The following is a 16,569-nucleotide window of genomic DNA, read 5'->3' as shown; positions in this document are numbered from 1 at the left end:
CCAGGCTCAGCCAGGGCACTGAACACCCCACTGTGGGCCTGTCCCTGGCTGGCAGTGAGGAGGGGATGCTCTGCACGACAGGGCCCAGGGCTGGTCACCGTCCCCTCAGCCTGGGGTGGGACAGGCCCTAGGATGGCTCTGGCACCCCTGGGCAGGACACAGCCGGGCTCCCACACCTTCCCTGCGGGGCTGCTCCCGGTGCGGCGGCGCCAGACCGGGCCGTGGTCGCCTCGTGCGAGCCCGAGCGCGGAGCCCCGCGCCTGACGGCCGCTCTCTCTGCTCTGCTCTGCCACCAAGGGTCCCGCGGGGCCGACATGAGCCCGTCCCACCTGTCCCCGTCGTCGCAGGGCGGATCGGCCACGCCAGCCCCCGCCGAGGAGATCTGGGTGCTGCGGAAACCCTTCGCAGGTGCGGCGAGCGGCGGGGACGCGCGGGACGTGGCGGTGGCTCCGGTGGGCACGGCCACGCCGCGGTGACACTGGGCTCAGGGCCCTGACAGCCTCTCTCTCCTCTGGGCGCAGGCGGTGACCGCAGCAGCCTGGGCAGCACGGGCAGCGTGGCCTCGGCGCGCAGCTCGGGGAGCGGGCAGAGCGCGGGCAGCGGGGCGCACGCCCTGCACGCCGGCTCTGAAGGCGTCAAGGTAAGGCAGCCCCGGGGCGGCCGTGCCAGCTGCTGCTGGCTGCAGTCCTGCAGCGCTTGCTGCCTGCCCTGCGTGCCACCAGCTATGCTGTCACCGACAGCGGCCACCAGCGCGTCCCCTCCACCCGGCCCCCGAGTGCTGCCTGGGTCCGGGCCCAGCCCCTGGCAAAACATTCCACAGGTCCATCCAGAGCTGCTGTGCCACGTCTCTGCTGCCACTCGCAGGGGCCTCTGCACTGCGCTCTGCACTGCCCTGCCCTGCACACACTGCTGCCACTGGCATGGCACACTGCCACCAGTGCACGGCTGCCACCAGCCTGGCACACTGCACTGCACACTGCCCTGACACCGCTGCCACAACAGCCCTGCACTGCCCCTGGGCTGTCCCATTCCCTGGCAATGGCACCCACCAGCCCTCTGACCCAGCACCTACCAGCCCTCCGACCCCAGCACCCACCGGCCTGCTGACCCCAGCACCCACCAGCCCACGTCCCCTGGCACCCTGCCTGCCGTGCCCACGTCCTGCCCCTGACCCCCACCATGCTGCCGGCCAGGGGGGCTCCGTCCTGTGGGCACAGGGCACCCCACAGCCCGTGCCGGCAGCCTGGGCTGGGCATGTGCCAGGCTGGCTTTGGGGTGCGGCGGCGCCGCGGGCTCCTGCTGCCGGCAAAGCACCATCTGCTGCTCCCGCTCTCCCCGCTGCTGCCGAAATCTGCTGCAACCCTCCCTGCCCACCCGAGCCCGAGCATCCACGAGCACCCGCAGCATCCACGGCACCCGCAGCATCCACGGTACCCGCGACACCCGCGACACGCACCCGCCGGCCCCTCCGCCCGCCTCACTCCTGCCTGCTCTCTCCCCCCATTCCCGGGGTGTTTTTCAGCTGCTGGCAACGGTCCTTTCCCAGAAGGCTTCTGCGCAAGAGTCTGCCGTGGGCGATGGGCCGGCCAAGGCGCAGGACATCCCCGCAGGTGCGTGCTGCGGCCGCCCGGCTGCCGGAGCAGGAGGAGCCCTGGCCGTGCCGTGGATCCAGGGATTTGTCTTTTTTTTTATTGCCACGGCACCCGTCGCCAGAAGAAAAACGTGTGGGTAAAAAATGACTCTCTCGCCTTTCGGCTGCTGCCAGGCCTTCTCCTGCCTCGGTTAGTGGGGGCCCGTGGGGGGGCGGGGGGCGGCGTGGGGCGGGCAGGGGGGGCACCGCTGCTCCCCGGCCCCTTCCCTTCCCTGGCCCCCCGCCAGCCCTGCTGGAGCCCGAGCGGGGTCCCCACCCCGCCACCGCCGTCTGGGGGGCTGCGGGAGCATGGCCACGCCACGGGGGTGCCCACGCCACGGGAGTGGCACGTGCCTGGGAATCGGGGGGACAGACGGGAGATGCACACGTGGGGGTGGGCGTGGGGGGATGCCCCGAGCTGCGGGGACGGGAGGAGGCAGCGGGCACAGAGACCTGGGCAGGGGGGATGCGCTCAGGGGAGGGGGTGCGCACACGGAGGGGGGCGGACACGCGGGGAGGGGGGCGCAGGCGTTGCTAGGGAGAGGGGGAAACATGCTGGAGCGATGCAGACGCAAGTGGGATGCAGACGTGAGGGAGATGCACACGGCAGAGGGATGCACATGTGAGGAGGATGCCCACGCGAGAGGGATGCGGATGCCCGGAGGATGCACGCACAGGGAGGATGCACACACGCACACACGCACGGAAGATGCAGTTGCTGGTGGGGGGGAAGGGGCTTCTCTTGTCCATCCTCATCAGAAGCCTGAGGGAAAAATTTCAGGGCAGCCCTCCGTACCCTGGAGGGAGGGCACCAAGGGATGCCCGTGGGGGGGTGCCCAAGGGATGAACAGCTCGAGCGAGCCTGCCTGGCGGGTGGCAAGGCCAGAGGAGTGGGGCCAGAGGGTTTTGGGCAGAGAGACCGCTGTGGCTGCTGCCTGGGCACCAGGGACGCTCGCTCTGGAGGCCAGGTCTGGCCGAGTCCCGCTGCTCGGGGCCCTGCTGGGTGCAGCAGCTCGCCTGCCCCTCCCCGAGGAGCAGCACCCTGTCCAGGCACCGCGGGTGCTCCGGGCTGCTGTGCTGGGTGGGTGCCGCGCTCCTGTGCCTCCCTTGGCCCTGCCAAGCCGGGGGTGCGGCTGTGGCAGCCCAGGGCAGGGCTCGGCTCTCCCTTCCACCTGGCCGGAGCCCGGGGCTGGGCAGCCCGGGCCGCGCTGACCGCTGCCCCTCCGGCAGGTTCGTCGCGGTCGCAGAGCGTGGCCAGCTCCCCCTACGCCCCCCAGCCCCCCGCCGAGCCCCAGCTGAAGAAGATGGAGCCTCCATCAGAGGGGAAGGTGAGCGGGGAGCGCGTGGTGGGGACAGCCGGGGGGACATGGGCAGGAGTGGCGGGTCCCCGTGCCCAGAGCTGCCCCCATCCCCGCGTCCCCTCTCGCCCCAGAGCTCGGAGGCCGTGTACCAGTGGCTCTGCAAGTTCCAGCTGCAGCTCTACGCTCCCAACTTCATCAACGCCGGCTACGACATCACCACCATCAGCCGCATGACGCCGGAGGTGGGGCCGGGGGCGGTGGGAGGGAGGCACGGCCGGAGCAGGGCGGCACTGACCCCCCTCTCTGCCCCAGGACCTCACGGCCATCGGGGTCACCAAGCCGGGGCACAGGAAGAAGATCGCCTCCGAGATCAACAACCTCAACATCCCCGAGTGGCTGCCCGAGTACAAACCGGTGAGGGCTCTGCAGGGCCAGGGGCACAGAAGCCACATCCATGGTGGCAACGAGTCCCCTCCTCTCTTCCAGGGAGGGGTGGTACTGGACTAGGGTGGGAGTTGGCTCCATGGTCCCAGAGCTGCCCACGTTCCCTCCTGGCAGCTCCCCAGCAAGCATCCATGTGCATGTGGCACTGTGACACCCTCCTGCCCCAATGTCTGGGCACAGCGAGAGCTTCCCACGGGAATAGGGCTGGCAGTAGCCCAGGATGCTTGTGGGGCACAGGGACAGCACAGGGACAAGGAGAGTCCCCTGGGGCTGCGATCCCCCAGCAAGATGGGATCTCCGTGGCTGCCGGGGTGCCCGGGGTGGCGGGGCCAGACCCTGCTGCCAGCTGGTGCTGAGCCGTGCCCCGCACCCCACCCAGGCCAACCTGGCACTGTGGCTGTCCATGATCGGCCTGTCCCAGTACTACAAGGTGCTGGTGGAGAACGGCTACGAGAACATCGACTTCATCACCGACATCACCTGGGAGGACCTGCAGGAGATCGGCATCACCAAGCTGGGTAAGGCCCCGCGCGCGGCGCTGCCGGCGGTGGCCTCGGCGGTGCCACTGACGGCATGTGCCGCCCACAGGCCACCAGAAGAAGCTGATGCTGGCGGTGAAGAAGCTGGCGGAGCTGCAGCGCGCCGAGCTGGGCAAGTACGAGCCGGGCACGCTGAAGAGGAAGGCGTCGGGGCCGAGCCCAGAGGTGCTGGCCATCGAGTCCCCCCCGCCAGAGCCGCCCGAGTGCCAGTCGCCCAAGATGACCACCTTCCAGGACAGCGAGCTCAGCAGCGAGCTGCAGGTGGCCATGACGGGGGAAGGCCCCGAGGAGCCCCCCGAGAAGGCGACGAACCCCGCGGCCCCCGGTTACCGCTCGCCGCCGGGGCTGGGCGGCCGCGCCCGGCTGATGAGCAGCTCGCAGGAGCTGCTGGGGGACGGCCCGCGGGGCGCCCCCGCCGCCGCCATCTCCAAGAGCCAGGAGTACCTGGCCGAGGGGGCCGGGGAGAGCCCCCCGGCGCCGCCCAAGGAGAGCCGCCCGCCCCGGCACGGCCACCCCGTGAAGCGCGCCAGCGTGCCGCCGGTGCCCGGCAAGCCCCGGCAGCCCTTCGCGGCCTCCGCCGGGCAGCTGACGCCGCCGCAGACCCCCGGCAAGGCACGACCCTCGTCCCCACAAGGCCCGGCGGCCCCTCACGCCACCGCCAAGGTGAAGCCCACCCCGCAGCTGCTGCCGCCCGGCGAGCGCCCGGCATCGCCGCGCTCCCTGCCCCAGTCGCCCACGCACCGCGGCTTCGCCTACGTCCTGCCGCAGCCCGCCGAGGGCGAGGCGGCGCCGCCGGGGGTGCCCGTCCTGCCCGTCTCGGTGCCCGTGCTGTGCCTGCCGCCGGCGGGCGAGGGCGAGGAGGAGCCGGGCAGGCCGAAGAAGCGGGCGCACAGCCTGAACCGCTACGCCGCCTCGGACAGCGAGCAGGAGCGGGACGAGCTGCTGGTGCCGGACGCGGGGCCCTACGCCACCGTCCAGCGCCGCGTGGGCCGCAGCCACTCGGTGCGGGCACCCGCCGGCGGCGACAAGAACGTCAACCGCAGCCAGTCCTTCGCCGTCCGCCCCAAGAAGAAGGGACCGCCGCCGCCCCCTCCCAAGCGCTCCAGCTCCGCCATCTCCAGCGCCGGCATGGCCGAGGACTTCCCCAAGGAGGGTGAGGGCGAGGCGGCCGTCGGAGCCCCGAGCGCCGAGGGCGAGGGCCGCCGGGAGCAGCGGCGGGCGAGCGACCTGGGCGGCAGCGTGGACACGGGCAGCGCCGGCAGCGTGCGCAGCATCGCGGCCATGCTGGAGATGTCCTCCATCGGCGGCGGCGCCCGGGCGCTGGCGCTGCAGAAGCCGCACGTGGCAGCCGGGCCGGCGCCGGCCAAGGCGCCCGAGGGCTACTACCTGCAGCCCGGCCCGCCCCCGGGCAGCCCCGACCGCGCCCGCGTGGCCACCGTCCTGGCCACCGTCAAGCACAAGGAGGCCATCGGGCTGGACGGGGAGGTGGTGAACCGGCGGCGGACCATCAGCGGCCCCGTCACCGGGCTGGTGGCGGCCGCCCGCCGCGAGCGCGCCGACAGCGTGCGCTCGGAGGCGGCCGCCGACGGCCCCGGCGAGCGGCTGCGGGTGGAACGCGGCGGCTCCCCCGACGGCATCCCCTTCGCCGAGGACGGCACCCTCACCATCAAGCAGCGGCCGCGGCCCCTGGGGCCGGCCCGCGGGGAGACGGGCGAGGGGCTGTCCCCGGCCCACCGTCACGGGGACCTGGCCAAGGTGGAGGCCAGCGCCACGCTCAAGCGGCGGATCCGGGCCAGGCAGAGCCAGCAGGACGGCGTCCGCTTCGTCCTCACCGAGTCCGACACCGTCAAGCGCCGGCCCAAAGCCAAGGACAAGGAGCCGGCGCTGGAGCCGCCCACGCTGGCCGTGTACCAGAACGGCACCGGCACCGTGAAGCGGCGGCCGGCCTCGGAGCTGAGCGGGGCCGAGCCGCCGCCCACGCCGCCGCCCGCCGCCCGCCCCGACGGCCCCGAGTTCGTCCCGGCGCCCGCCGAGCCCAAGAAACCCTTCAAGCCGCCGGTGTCCCCCAAGCCTGTGCTGACGCAGCCGCCTCAGAAGATGCCTGGGCCGCCGGTGCCCGTCCCCAAAAAGGTGCCCATCCCAAGCCCCGGCAGCCCAGGTAGGTGCCCGCCAGCCCCCCGCGACGGGCGCTCCGCGGGGCGGACGCCGGGGGTCCCAGCCGGCCCCGCCGCCCTCCTGCCCCTCTCCCTTCTCTCCGCAGAGGTGAAGCGGGTCCATGGCACGCCGCCCCCGGTGTCCCCCAAGCCCACGCCGCCCCCCACGGCGCCCAAGCCCCCCAAGCCCCACGCCGCCATCCAGTCGGTGAGCGCCAGCTCCACGCCGGCCCCGTCGCCAGCCCGGCAGCTGAGCCCCGCGGCCAAGCCCTCCAGCACGCCGCCCTCGCTCTGCTCCAGCCCCGCCAAGCCCCTGTCGCCCGGTGCTCAGCCCCAGCAGGTGCCGGTGAAGCCGCCGCGCTCCACCATCGCCAGCCCGTCCGTCGACAGCGGCGGCCCCGAGCTGGCGCAGCAGAAGCTGGAGGAGACGAGCGCGTCCCTGGCCGCCGCGCTGCAGGCGGTGGAGGAGAAGATCAAGCAGGAGGACAGTCAGGCAGAGTAAGGGGGCGCAGGGGTGGGTGGCGGGCCACGGGGACGGTGTGGGGTGCCACCGAGCACAGGAGGCCGTAAGGACCGTGCAGGGGTCGGGCTGTGACACCACGGTGGGAGTGGGATGGTGCTGGGGGACCCTGGTTGGAGCCGCCCTGGGGAGGTGACACTGAAGGACATCTTGCTGGAGCAGCATGGGCAGGGGGACCTAGGCATGTGGGTGCCCTGGGGCTTGTTTTGGAGAGGGGACGCTGGGGACGTGGAGCCAGAACACTGCCACGGCACTGGGGACACAGTGCTGGGCACTGCAGGGCAAAAGGGCAGGAGGGCCGTGCCATGGGACAGTGTCCCTGTCCCTGCCTGCCCTCACCCGTCTCTGTCACCCCCCAGCTCGGCCGTGGAGTCGAAGAGCACCGTGAGCATCCTGGACGACATCGGCAGCATGTTCGACGACCTGGCGGACCAGCTGGATGCCATGCTGGAGTGAGGGGCGCCAGGGCCCCGAGAACCTCAGGGCTTACGTGGGCACAAGGGCACAACGATCCACGACCCCCCGGCCCCGCCGCCCTCCCCCCGTCCCCTTTGTACAGCCGTCCCCTCCCGGACATCCCGTCCCTCGGGGTTTGCACAAAGAAGAAGATACCTCAGGATTGTGCTCACGGACTCGGCGCCGGCTCCGGCAGGACTCCCTTTTGCAGAAGCAAAAAAAAAAAAAAAAACAGAAAACAACAACAAAAAAAAAGCAAAAACAAAAACCACAGAAACAAAACCCAACAGAAGAAACAAAGCAACACGCTCTGGACCGAAGCGGGGCTCCGGGGGGCTCCCACTGACCCGTCCGGTGGCCCTGCCAGCCCCGGTGCCGCGGGTCACCGCCACCCGAATGTAGCACAAGCCCTGCCCGGCGCGGTGGCTCCGCCAGCCGCGTGTCACCGATGCCGTTTGCTGGTGGCGGGGCCGGGCGGGCAAATGCACTTGGGTTTCTTTGCTCCGTTTTTAATTTTGATTTTTAAACTTTGTTTTCTTTCTCGGTCGGCGTTGGCGGGGGCGGGCAAGGCTGGCGGTGGCCCTGGGGGCAGCGGGACGTGCCCCTGCCCAGCCCCTCCCCGCCCCGGGACAAGACGGTGATAAGCTATAAAAAAAGTATTAATTTATTGGAGGGGGGAAAAAAAAATAAAAAAAGATATAAAGCAGATTTCCCCCAACCCCAAAATAATAAAAAAGAAATAAACTTTAACAAATATATATTTAAAAGATTTAAAAATATTAGCAATTATATATAAAGCAGTTTAAAAGAAATCAAGAGAAAACTGGATTTTAGCTTGAGAAAAACTATTAGATTATACTAAGCTGTGTGTCTTGTGGCAAACTCATTTAAGAGTAGCACAATATTTACCTTTTCTCTGGGTGGAAGGTACGTGCGAGCGGTTCTGGTCGGGTTTTCCGTTGGGATTCAGTGTCGCGTCTTTCTTTTTCCACCGTTATGAACTCAAAGGATGTGCCTTGTTTTATGGAGGTTTTTGTTAATTCTCACACTGGAGGTGTTTCATTTCTTTTGGAGTGTCTTCAGCGTTGGGTTTAGTTCCTTTTTGTTGCTTTTGTCGTTGGTCTGTGTCTGGGTGTGCGTGGGTGTGCGTGGGTGTGCACGCGGGGTGCGTGTGCCCGGTGTCCCGCGGGAGGCACCGCTGTATATTCCTGTACAAACTGGAGTTGGAGTCTGGTTCAGTCGCTTGAGTCCTGATGAATGCATTTTTTGCTTGTGGTTTCCAAACAAAAGTGTTGCTGTTCCTTTCTTCCTCTCGAGACGTGGAGTGGTCTCTGCCTCCTTCCCCTCTCCCTCCCTGCCCTGTCTCCCCCCGTCTCTCCCGTTGTGGTCGCTGATCCAGATGTGTTTGGCACAACTTTGAAATTTCTTTTGAAAAAAAAAAAAAAAAAACAAAACACACACAAAAAAAAGACTTTAAAAATAATTAAAAAAATAAATCACCCGCCTGAAAATATCTGTTGAAAAGAAAAAAAATATGTATCTAAAAAAAAAAATCCATAAAGTTCTACATGATGGATATATACATATATATATTTTTTATGATTAAGTTATGGACTCTGTATCGTATCCCATCTGTCCAGCTCTGCATCTTGGTGCTGCTCCCTGCTCTTCTGTGCTTAGATTTCACCTCTACTCGTCTTTATTCTTCCTATTCTGAATTGTAGATGGCTCGTGGTGCTGTGAAGACGTTTGCTCCTATACCAAGTCTGGCAACAAATATTTAAACAAAAATAAAAAAAATAAAACCCTTGCCGGGCTGCCACCACTGTTTGTGTCCCCAAGCCCTCCCGAGTCCTTGTGGTGTGACGAGTGTTTGTGCTGCACCGTCTGAGGGCACCCCTGGGTGCTTCTGTGGGGTGCTGGGGCCTGGCTGGGACCTGTCCCCTGTGGCGTGTAGGGCCCAGGCACTTCAATTTTCACCCCACGGGGCCAGTGCTGGCTGCTGGCTCCATGCAATAACTCACACCGGGCAGGAACAACTCTTTCTGCTTTTATTGTCAATGAAGAAATCATCAAATCTATATTACAATCTTAAAAACAGTAGAAAATGTGAGTAAAAATGCAACGGAGGCTTCTTGTCTTTAATGTGGAGACCATTATTACAGGGTGGTGAACAATGGGTTTGTGGAACTTGATTTGAGAACTAGCTGTGGCATAAAAATCGTACCTGGCTACTCAAGGAAACATCTCTTCCCAGATGGATCGGCCCGGCGCCTTGGCAGTAAAATTAAATAGTAGAGACAGAAAGGGGTCGGGTGCCCACCCAGGGTACGGCCTAAAGCTCGGTCCTGCCACGGACAGGGGCCAGCCACGGACAGGGGCCAGCGTGTCCCCACCAGGACACACGGATCTGTCCAGTCCTGGTGCTGGCCAAAGCCCAGTGTCACCCCAGCCCCAGCCTGGGGGTGTCCCCAGCTGGGGGGGCACAGGCAGAGGAGGGCTCTGGCACTGCTTCCTCTTTTCCAATCATGGGGCAGATCTGAGGGAACACCTGGAGCGTCCGTGGGGCAGAGCCGTCCGGAGAGCCGCCGGCCGAGGGGCAGCAGCAGCAGGCAGTGGTCGGTGCAGGAGGAGCTGCAGCAGTCGTTTCAGTGGTGTGGTCACCCACAGGCCGATGGAAGGGAGAGTTTTTGGTCTTTCAGTGTGCAGGACTCGTGTGGCGCTCTCGTTAGCACGTCCAGACCTGCAGACAGACAACGGCACCGCAGGCAGTGACTCCTGAGCAGCCCCGTGGGCTTCTCCTCATCCCCCACACAGCTTCCCTCTGCACTGCCAGAATCTACAACACTGCCAGGAGGGAAACCTCCTGCCCGTGGGGAACCATCCCCTTGTTTCAAAGAATCCCAGAGTTATTGAAGTTGGAAAAGACCTCCAAGATGATCTAATCCAACCTGTGACTGATCACCCAGCCCACATCACCAAGTGCCACATCCAGTCATTTCCTGGACACCTCCAGGGATGAGGAGTCCACCACACCTCCCTAGACAGCCCCTTCCTTAGCAACCCATTCCATGAAGAAATTTTTTCTGACGTCCAACCTGAACCTCCCCTGGCCCAGTTTGAGGCTGTGTCCCGTTGTCTGGCCACTTGTTCCCTGGGAGCAGAGCTCAACCCTCACCTGGCTCCACCCTCCTGTCACTCTGACTCCTAACTCATCTAACGCCCTAATTCCAGCACTGGAGCCCAAACCAGGCAGGAGAAGCCTGAGCAAACCCACCTTGACAGTGCTGTCCACGGCGCCGGAGAAGAGGCGGCCGCGGGACACGGCCAGGGCGGTGACGCTGCCCTGGTGGCGCAGCAGGGTCTGGGTGCAGATCATGTTGTCCATGCTCCACACCTGCGGGGACACGGGGAGCGTGAGCCCGGCCCGGGGAGCACCGGGGGTGACACGGGTGACACGCAGGGCTGGGGATCCCCCGCACTGTCCCACGCGCCGGGTCCCCACACGCACCCTGAGCGAGCGGTCGTAGGAGGCGCTGAAGACTTTGGTTTGATCGGGCGTGGAGATGACGGCCAGGGCGTAGACTGTCCCCACGTGCCCGGTCAGCGTGCGGACCTGCTCCTTGCTCTCGATGTCCCACACCTGCGGGGCACAGCCGGGCTTGGGCACTGCACTGAGGCCACCCCCATCCCCTCCAGGAGCTGCTCCTGACTCCACGCACAGCACAGGTGAGTGCTGTGCCCGAGGGACAGCCAGAGGGGACAGCCAGAACCAAGGGACAGCCAGAGCCAAGGGACAGCCAGAGCCAAGGGGCAGCCAGAGCCAAGGGGCAGCCAGAGCCAAGGGGCAGCCAGAGCCAAGGGGCAGCCAGAGGCAGGTGCTGTACCCGAGGGACAGCCAGAGCCAAGGGGCAGCCAGAGTTGGGTGCTGTGCCCGAGGGACAGCCAGAGCCAGATGCTGTGCCCAGGGGACAGCCAGAACCAGGTGCTGTGCCCAGGGGACAGCCAGAGGCAGGTGCTGTACTCAAGGGACAACCAGAGGCAGGTGCTGTGCCCAGGGGACGGTCAGATCTGGGTGCTGTGCCCGAGGGACAGCCAGATGCAGGTGCTGTGCCCAGGGGACAGCCAGAGGCAGGTGCTGTACTCGAGGGACAGCCAGAGCTGGGTGCTGTGCCCGAGAGCACAGCCAGAGGCAGGTGCCCACCCCCACGCCCCCGTCCCCATTCCTGCTGCTCCCAGCAGCCCATGCCAGCTGCTCCATACGTGGATGAGGTTCTCGTAGGTGCCGCACACGATGTGGTGGTTGGTCACGGCGATGGAGTACACGCTGCCTCCCGACGTCTGCAGCACGTGCACACACTCCAGGTTCCGGATGTCCCAGATCTGAGAGAGATTGAGCAGAGGCAGGATGAGACCCTTCTCCACAGGGGAGATCCCTTGCAGCCATTCTGCCACGCACAGAGTCGGCCTGGCTCCCCGTGTGCCCACATCACACCTTTGGGGACAAACCTATCCAGCTGGGAATGTTCAGCAATGAAGAACAAATCCCTGTTATCTTATTTAGCTGCCCAACTTTAAATATCCAGGTTGGAAACGTTGTGTGGAGACTTCACACCCTTTGTGTGTGACTGCACACATGCACACACACAGCCCAGTCCCTGACAGCACTAAAAACCAACGCAGACCAATTAACAGAGATTCACTAACACTGAGAAGGGCAACTTCCAATTTTCCTGTGTCCCCCAGACTGTTCACCCCTGAGAGGTGACCTATTAATCAAAACCTGAGCCAGCACAGAGGAGGGAGGGCACTGGGAACCCTCACAGGGATTTATGGTAGCTCTGCAGCCAGGCAGTGACCTTCCCCTGTTATCAGCAGGAGTGTCAGTGCAGATAAGGCTGAAGGCGCCGTGCCTGAGGCCCCGTTTGTCCCAGGGAGCCTCCCCAGCAGCTCCCGCGGCCCAGCCTGCAGGGATGGAATCAGCACAGGAAAACCCCACGTGTCAGCAGTGCTCTCATGTGTCAGCAGTGCTCTCACGTCCCAGCTGCAGAGCACAGAGAGGAACAGGGAGAAGGGGCTTGGGGTGTCACCAGTGCCAGGGACCCACCTTGATGGTCTGGTAAGATCCACTGTAGAGATAATTCTGGGAAGCCACCAGTGCTCGAACCCAGTGGTTGAGACCTGTCAGCTCCTTCTTCAGCTTGAGCTCAGTACCCACAATATCCCACACCTGTGGAAAGCAAGGACACACACAGGGGGAGGAATCTCAGTGGGGCTGGGCAGGACACGGACAGCAGTGCCTGCCCACCCTGTCTGAGGCCCTCACAGCTCTTGGGGGATCCTTGTGCCAGCTCTCCTGCCTGATGGGAACTGCCTGATCCCACTGACTTGCTGATAAAACCCAGTAAATAACTGCTGAGGAAGCACATTCCCTGAGGGAGCCAGCCTGGAGCCTGCATTACCGCTGGCAGAGACCCTTCCCTAGCATGGCCACGGGCTGCAAAATCTAAACCACAGCTGCAGCAAGGAGCTGCCCTGCACTTCCACTCCCACAAAGCTCCTCTCCCATCCCTGGCACCCCCGGCACACAGGGACTGGCAGATCTCACTCCCCCCACTCACTCTGGGCCTGCCTGGATCATTGGCAGGTAGTGGCCAGGGATGACAAACCCAAAAGGCCCCAAATTCTCCTTGTGCTGTGTGGCTGCTCCAGCCTAGAGCTCTCTCCAGAGCTGAACCACTCCAGGCCCCAGATAAAGAAAAGAGCACAGTCCTCTTACAGATGGACGGGCCCATAAGCTGTCTCACCAGGAGCTGGAAGCAGAACCACAGGAATCTAGCCAAGGCTTTAAAGGGCAGCCTGAAAAGCTGTTCCTGATTTCTGCATGTTTTAGGTAGGGAATGCAGACTCAAGATCCTTTGGAGGTGGTTTCAAAACAGACAGCCTGAATCCCCAGCCAGTTCTGGAGCCCAGACAAAATTCCCAATGGTCTGGGCAGGTCTGTTGGGGGCCTGAGGACACACATTGCTCAGGAAGTGCCAGGATACTCCAGCTGCAGCCTCGGGTTTACAGAGCTGGAAGAAATAAGTGTTTTTGCAGCCAGAGAACAGCTTTCCCTTGAGCACAGAGCATGGGCTAAACCTCTGCAGTGCTGGCTGCTCTGTGGCTCAGGAGACCTTAGCAACAAGGTCACCTACAGGTCAAAATGCCACTTCCTTCCTCTTTGGACACTTCTGCCTGAGAGTTTGTACTCCTGGTCCCCAAGCAGCCCCTGAGGAGCCCTGGAGCTGCACCTTGATAGCTTTGAGGGAGCCACTGAAGAGCATGTTGTGTGAGGAGACCAAAGTGCAAACAGGATTGTCGTGCGCTCGGATCGTGTTCACCTTCTGCAGGTTTTGAATATCCCAGACCTGCAAACAAGAACCATGGAATGGTTTAGGTGGCAAAAGCCCTCTAAGATCAAGTCCAGTGCTGTCAAGCCCACCAAAGCAGAGCACCCAGGAGGGGCTGGGCAGGCCACCCTGCCCCAGCCCAGAGCACCAGCCCCCTGCTCCCAGGCAGGAGCTGGGAGGAGGAAATGCAGCCTGTAGGAAAGCCCCCAGCCCAGCCCAGGAGTGGGTCCAGCACAGGAGGGTTATCAGCTGCCCAGCCTGGCACAGGAGGGGCAATCCCTGCTGCTGTGGGTGCCCCCACGGGTACTCACGATGATGGTGCAGTCAGCAGAGCCACTGTACAGCTTGTTCCTGCAATGACACCGGGACACAAAGGGGGTCACCGAGGGACAGCACCACGGCAGGTCCCACCCAGCTCCTCCCTGGCACTGGGAGGAGAGGAGCTGCACTCCCACAGTGCAGGGAGGAAACCAGGACACAGGCGAGACCAGAGAGACACACTCTTTGTCCACCTTTCCAGAGCAAAGAGGCCAAGATACGCCTCTCATGCCTGATCGGGCACATGCAGGACAGAGGGTGGGAATTGTGAGGGGCCCCAGGGCTGTCCCCACTCTCCCCAAAGACAGGAGCCCCTCCTCACTCACCCCTGGATGCAGAGAGCCAGCACAATTCCATCATGACCCTCCAGGGTCTTTTGGCACTTGTATGTGGTACAGGTGTCCCACACCTAACAGAAAACACGAGGCAGAGATTGGACCCTGGGCAGGATGGCAGCACCCAGAGGAGGAAATGGGCTGGCTGTCACCTGGGCACTGCCTGCCACCTAGGCACTGTCACCTGGGCACTGCCACCTGGGCACTGCTGCCAGCCCCCAGGCCTGCAGGCTTGGCTAGCAGAGGAATGGACTGCAGAGGGTCAGGCCGAAGCTAACGAGCCACAGGACAGCAGCTGGTCCAGCTCTGCTCCCTCAGCCCAGGCCAACACAACACTCTGAGACAAAGGGGCAGCTCTCAGGCTCCTTTTAGCACTTCCCACCCATCCCAGGGCTCCAGAGGCACAGCACAGCTTCCTCTGCCACTGCAAAGGCTTTTCCCCTGAGCACACAGGGCTCTATCAAGTGTGGTGCCCAGAGCAGCCAGGACAGGGGAGGAATTCTTCTTTCCTTCCCTAACGTACAGCAATATCCATTTCCTTCCATGTGGCTCTAAAACCAAGGGAACTAAACCAAAGCTCTGCTCCTGGCAGGGTTAGTTGTGGCAGCCCATGGGGGTCCCCAGCCTGGCCAGCAGCCACCAGCAGCCACTGGTGACACTGGGAAGGGCTGTTGAGGCTGCACCGGGGCAGTGCTGTCAGTTTGAGTTACTGAAAACAGGACAAAGGAAAACAAACATGCCATAAAACAGGGAAAGGACATATTGGATCAGGGACAAATGTTTTGTTCTAGGATGACTTTTTGTAACAAAGGAACATAAAATCAGAAGCTGAAATAGTCGTGAATACCCTAAATGCCACATAAAGCAAAACCAGCAGCTGCAGGAATGAGATCCTAATCAGGGCCTTGCAAAGATCTCTGTCTCTCAATTTCGCCAGCACATAATGTTTCCTTGCAGAGAATTTTGTCTAACTATAATCACAAAGAATCATTTGATTCTTTGGAGAGAACTTTATGAAGTGACATCTGCCCACCCCACAAATGAACTCGGCTTCTGTTCCACGTGCAAATGCAGGAGGTCCATGGAAGAGGGAAGCTCTTACCTTAATGGTTTTGTCTGAGGAGCCACTGAAGAGCAAGTCTCCTATGGAGTACACACACAAACACCACACGGGGCCCTGGTGGCCCACAAAGGTGCCCTTGCACTTGAAGATCTGCTGAGGATCATAGGCTGCAGAAAGGAGAGGCAGGTGAGGCAGGGAGAGCAGTGCTGCTGCTCTGCACAGCTGGGACAGCAGCCAGGAGGGCTCCCTGGGCATCCCCCACACCCAGCCCCAGGCAATGGGCATACTCACATCCAAGGATGCCCATGTTGAGCCGAGCGTTGATGTGGGAGAGCTCATCCTGAAAAACACAACAAGCTGTGTGAGCTGTGGAGCCATCCAGGCCAGCCTGCCCCGGACATGGCTTCAGGACTGTCCCCTCCACTGCTACAACCCCTCTTGTCTTCTTGACTCCCACAGGGCCTGTCCTCTGACCAGAGGTCTCTGCTCTACTGTGACTGCCACATCCCTCTGTCACCTCCTCCAGAGACCACGGGCTCTGCAGCACCTCACACCTGCATTAAACTCTTCAGTGCTCAGAGAGGCCCAGAAATGCCTCTTAGGATATACTGTCCTCACTCTGCAATTCACCAGACTGCTTGGATCTGCTTATCTCCCTGCTTTCTGCAAGCAGGGAGGAGGGGACAATGCCCCTGTAGAAGGCCCAGGCTTTGGAGCAGAAGGCTCTCCCCAGAGCAAAAGAAGCCCAGCTAGGAGCAGAGCCAGGTAACTCCCATCCTCACGTTCAGCATGGAGGCATCCCTGCGGAATTCCATCAGGTCCTCGCTCAGCTTGCTCTGGTTCTCATCCAGCACATCTGCAAGAGAGGGACAGGCCCACAGTCACTGCAGAGCCACTGGTGGCACCCCAGGAACAGGCAGAGGGCAGCCACTGCCACCCAGCCCCGCCACACGCTGCTGCCATCAGCAGGGAGAGCAATCCTGTAACCCAGAGAGCTGCCCTGTCCCTACAGCTCTGACCACAGAGCCCGTGTGGTGCACGCTCACCAAACTTCAGCTCCAGGTTCTTCTCCAGCTGGTCGATTTTCTCGGAGAGTTTCCCCAGCATGGAGCGCAGGAAGGCGATCTCCTGGTCCTTCTGGGCCATTGCCACCTGCATCTCGTGGAAGCGATCGTCCGTCTGCTGCAGGAACTCCTTCAGACCCTCGAACTTGCAGCTCTCCAGGTGGGTCTCGTAGGTGTCCTGGTTTCCTATGAATGCACACCTGAAGGGAAGGCAGATGCTGGCTGGAGCAGGGCTCCCCTGGAGACTCCTTGCTCAGCTGTCTCCTCAAGGGAGCTCCCAGGCCTGTGTGGGTCCCCACTGTCCTGCTCCTCCTGCCAGCAGCAGGGATAATGTGGTTCACAAGCCTTCAAAGG

The 16,569-nt window shown here is 62.9% G+C and overlaps 2 protein-coding genes across 5 annotated transcripts in view; one reads left to right on the top strand and one right to left on the bottom strand.

The window, feature by feature from the left end:
- The window catches only part of CASKIN1 (CASK interacting protein 1), a 30,251-nt gene extending 21,399 nt beyond the window's left edge, over positions 1-8,852 (top strand). For both annotated transcript variants that reach the window (XM_077786920.1, XM_031506099.2), the window contains 10 exons: positions 298-408; positions 522-640; positions 1,523-1,610; positions 2,861-2,958; positions 3,063-3,173; positions 3,244-3,345; positions 3,755-3,893; positions 3,964-6,072; positions 6,175-6,565; positions 6,947-8,852. In XM_077786920.1, the coding sequence (XP_077643046.1) occupies positions 298-408; positions 522-640; positions 1,523-1,610; positions 2,861-2,958; positions 3,063-3,173; positions 3,244-3,345; positions 3,755-3,893; positions 3,964-6,072; positions 6,175-6,565; positions 6,947-7,043 (3,365 nt within the window). In that variant the 3' untranslated portion in view covers positions 7,044-8,852. The remainder of the gene's footprint in view (positions 1-297; positions 409-521; positions 641-1,522; positions 1,611-2,860; positions 2,959-3,062; positions 3,174-3,243; positions 3,346-3,754; positions 3,894-3,963; positions 6,073-6,174; positions 6,566-6,946) is intronic.
- Positions 8,853-9,075: 223 nt separating this feature from the next.
- The window catches only part of TRAF7 (TNF receptor associated factor 7), a 29,602-nt gene continuing 22,108 nt past the window's right edge, over positions 9,076-16,569 (bottom strand). For all 3 annotated transcript variants that reach the window (XM_021551074.2, XM_021551076.3, XM_021551077.2), the window contains 12 exons: positions 16,198-16,415; positions 15,934-16,007; positions 15,443-15,491; positions 15,191-15,318; positions 14,080-14,162; positions 13,747-13,786; positions 13,337-13,453; positions 12,151-12,273; positions 11,307-11,426; positions 10,555-10,686; positions 10,321-10,440; positions 9,076-9,786 (listed from right to left, as the gene is read on the bottom strand). In XM_021551074.2, the coding sequence (XP_021406749.1) occupies positions 9,772-9,786; positions 10,321-10,440; positions 10,555-10,686; positions 11,307-11,426; positions 12,151-12,273; positions 13,337-13,453; positions 13,747-13,786; positions 14,080-14,162; positions 15,191-15,318; positions 15,443-15,491; positions 15,934-16,007; positions 16,198-16,415 (1,219 nt within the window). In that variant the 3' untranslated portion in view covers positions 9,076-9,771. The remainder of the gene's footprint in view (positions 9,787-10,320; positions 10,441-10,554; positions 10,687-11,306; positions 11,427-12,150; positions 12,274-13,336; positions 13,454-13,746; positions 13,787-14,079; positions 14,163-15,190; positions 15,319-15,442; positions 15,492-15,933; positions 16,008-16,197; positions 16,416-16,569) is intronic.

Source organism: Lonchura striata, chromosome 16 (assembly GCF_046129695.1).
Source record: "Lonchura striata isolate bLonStr1 chromosome 16, bLonStr1.mat, whole genome shotgun sequence".
Taxonomy (NCBI): Eukaryota; Metazoa; Chordata; class Aves; order Passeriformes; family Estrildidae; genus Lonchura; species Lonchura striata.
The sequence above is the reverse complement of the archived record's forward strand: the minus strand, read 5'-3'. Positions and strand labels throughout refer to the sequence as shown.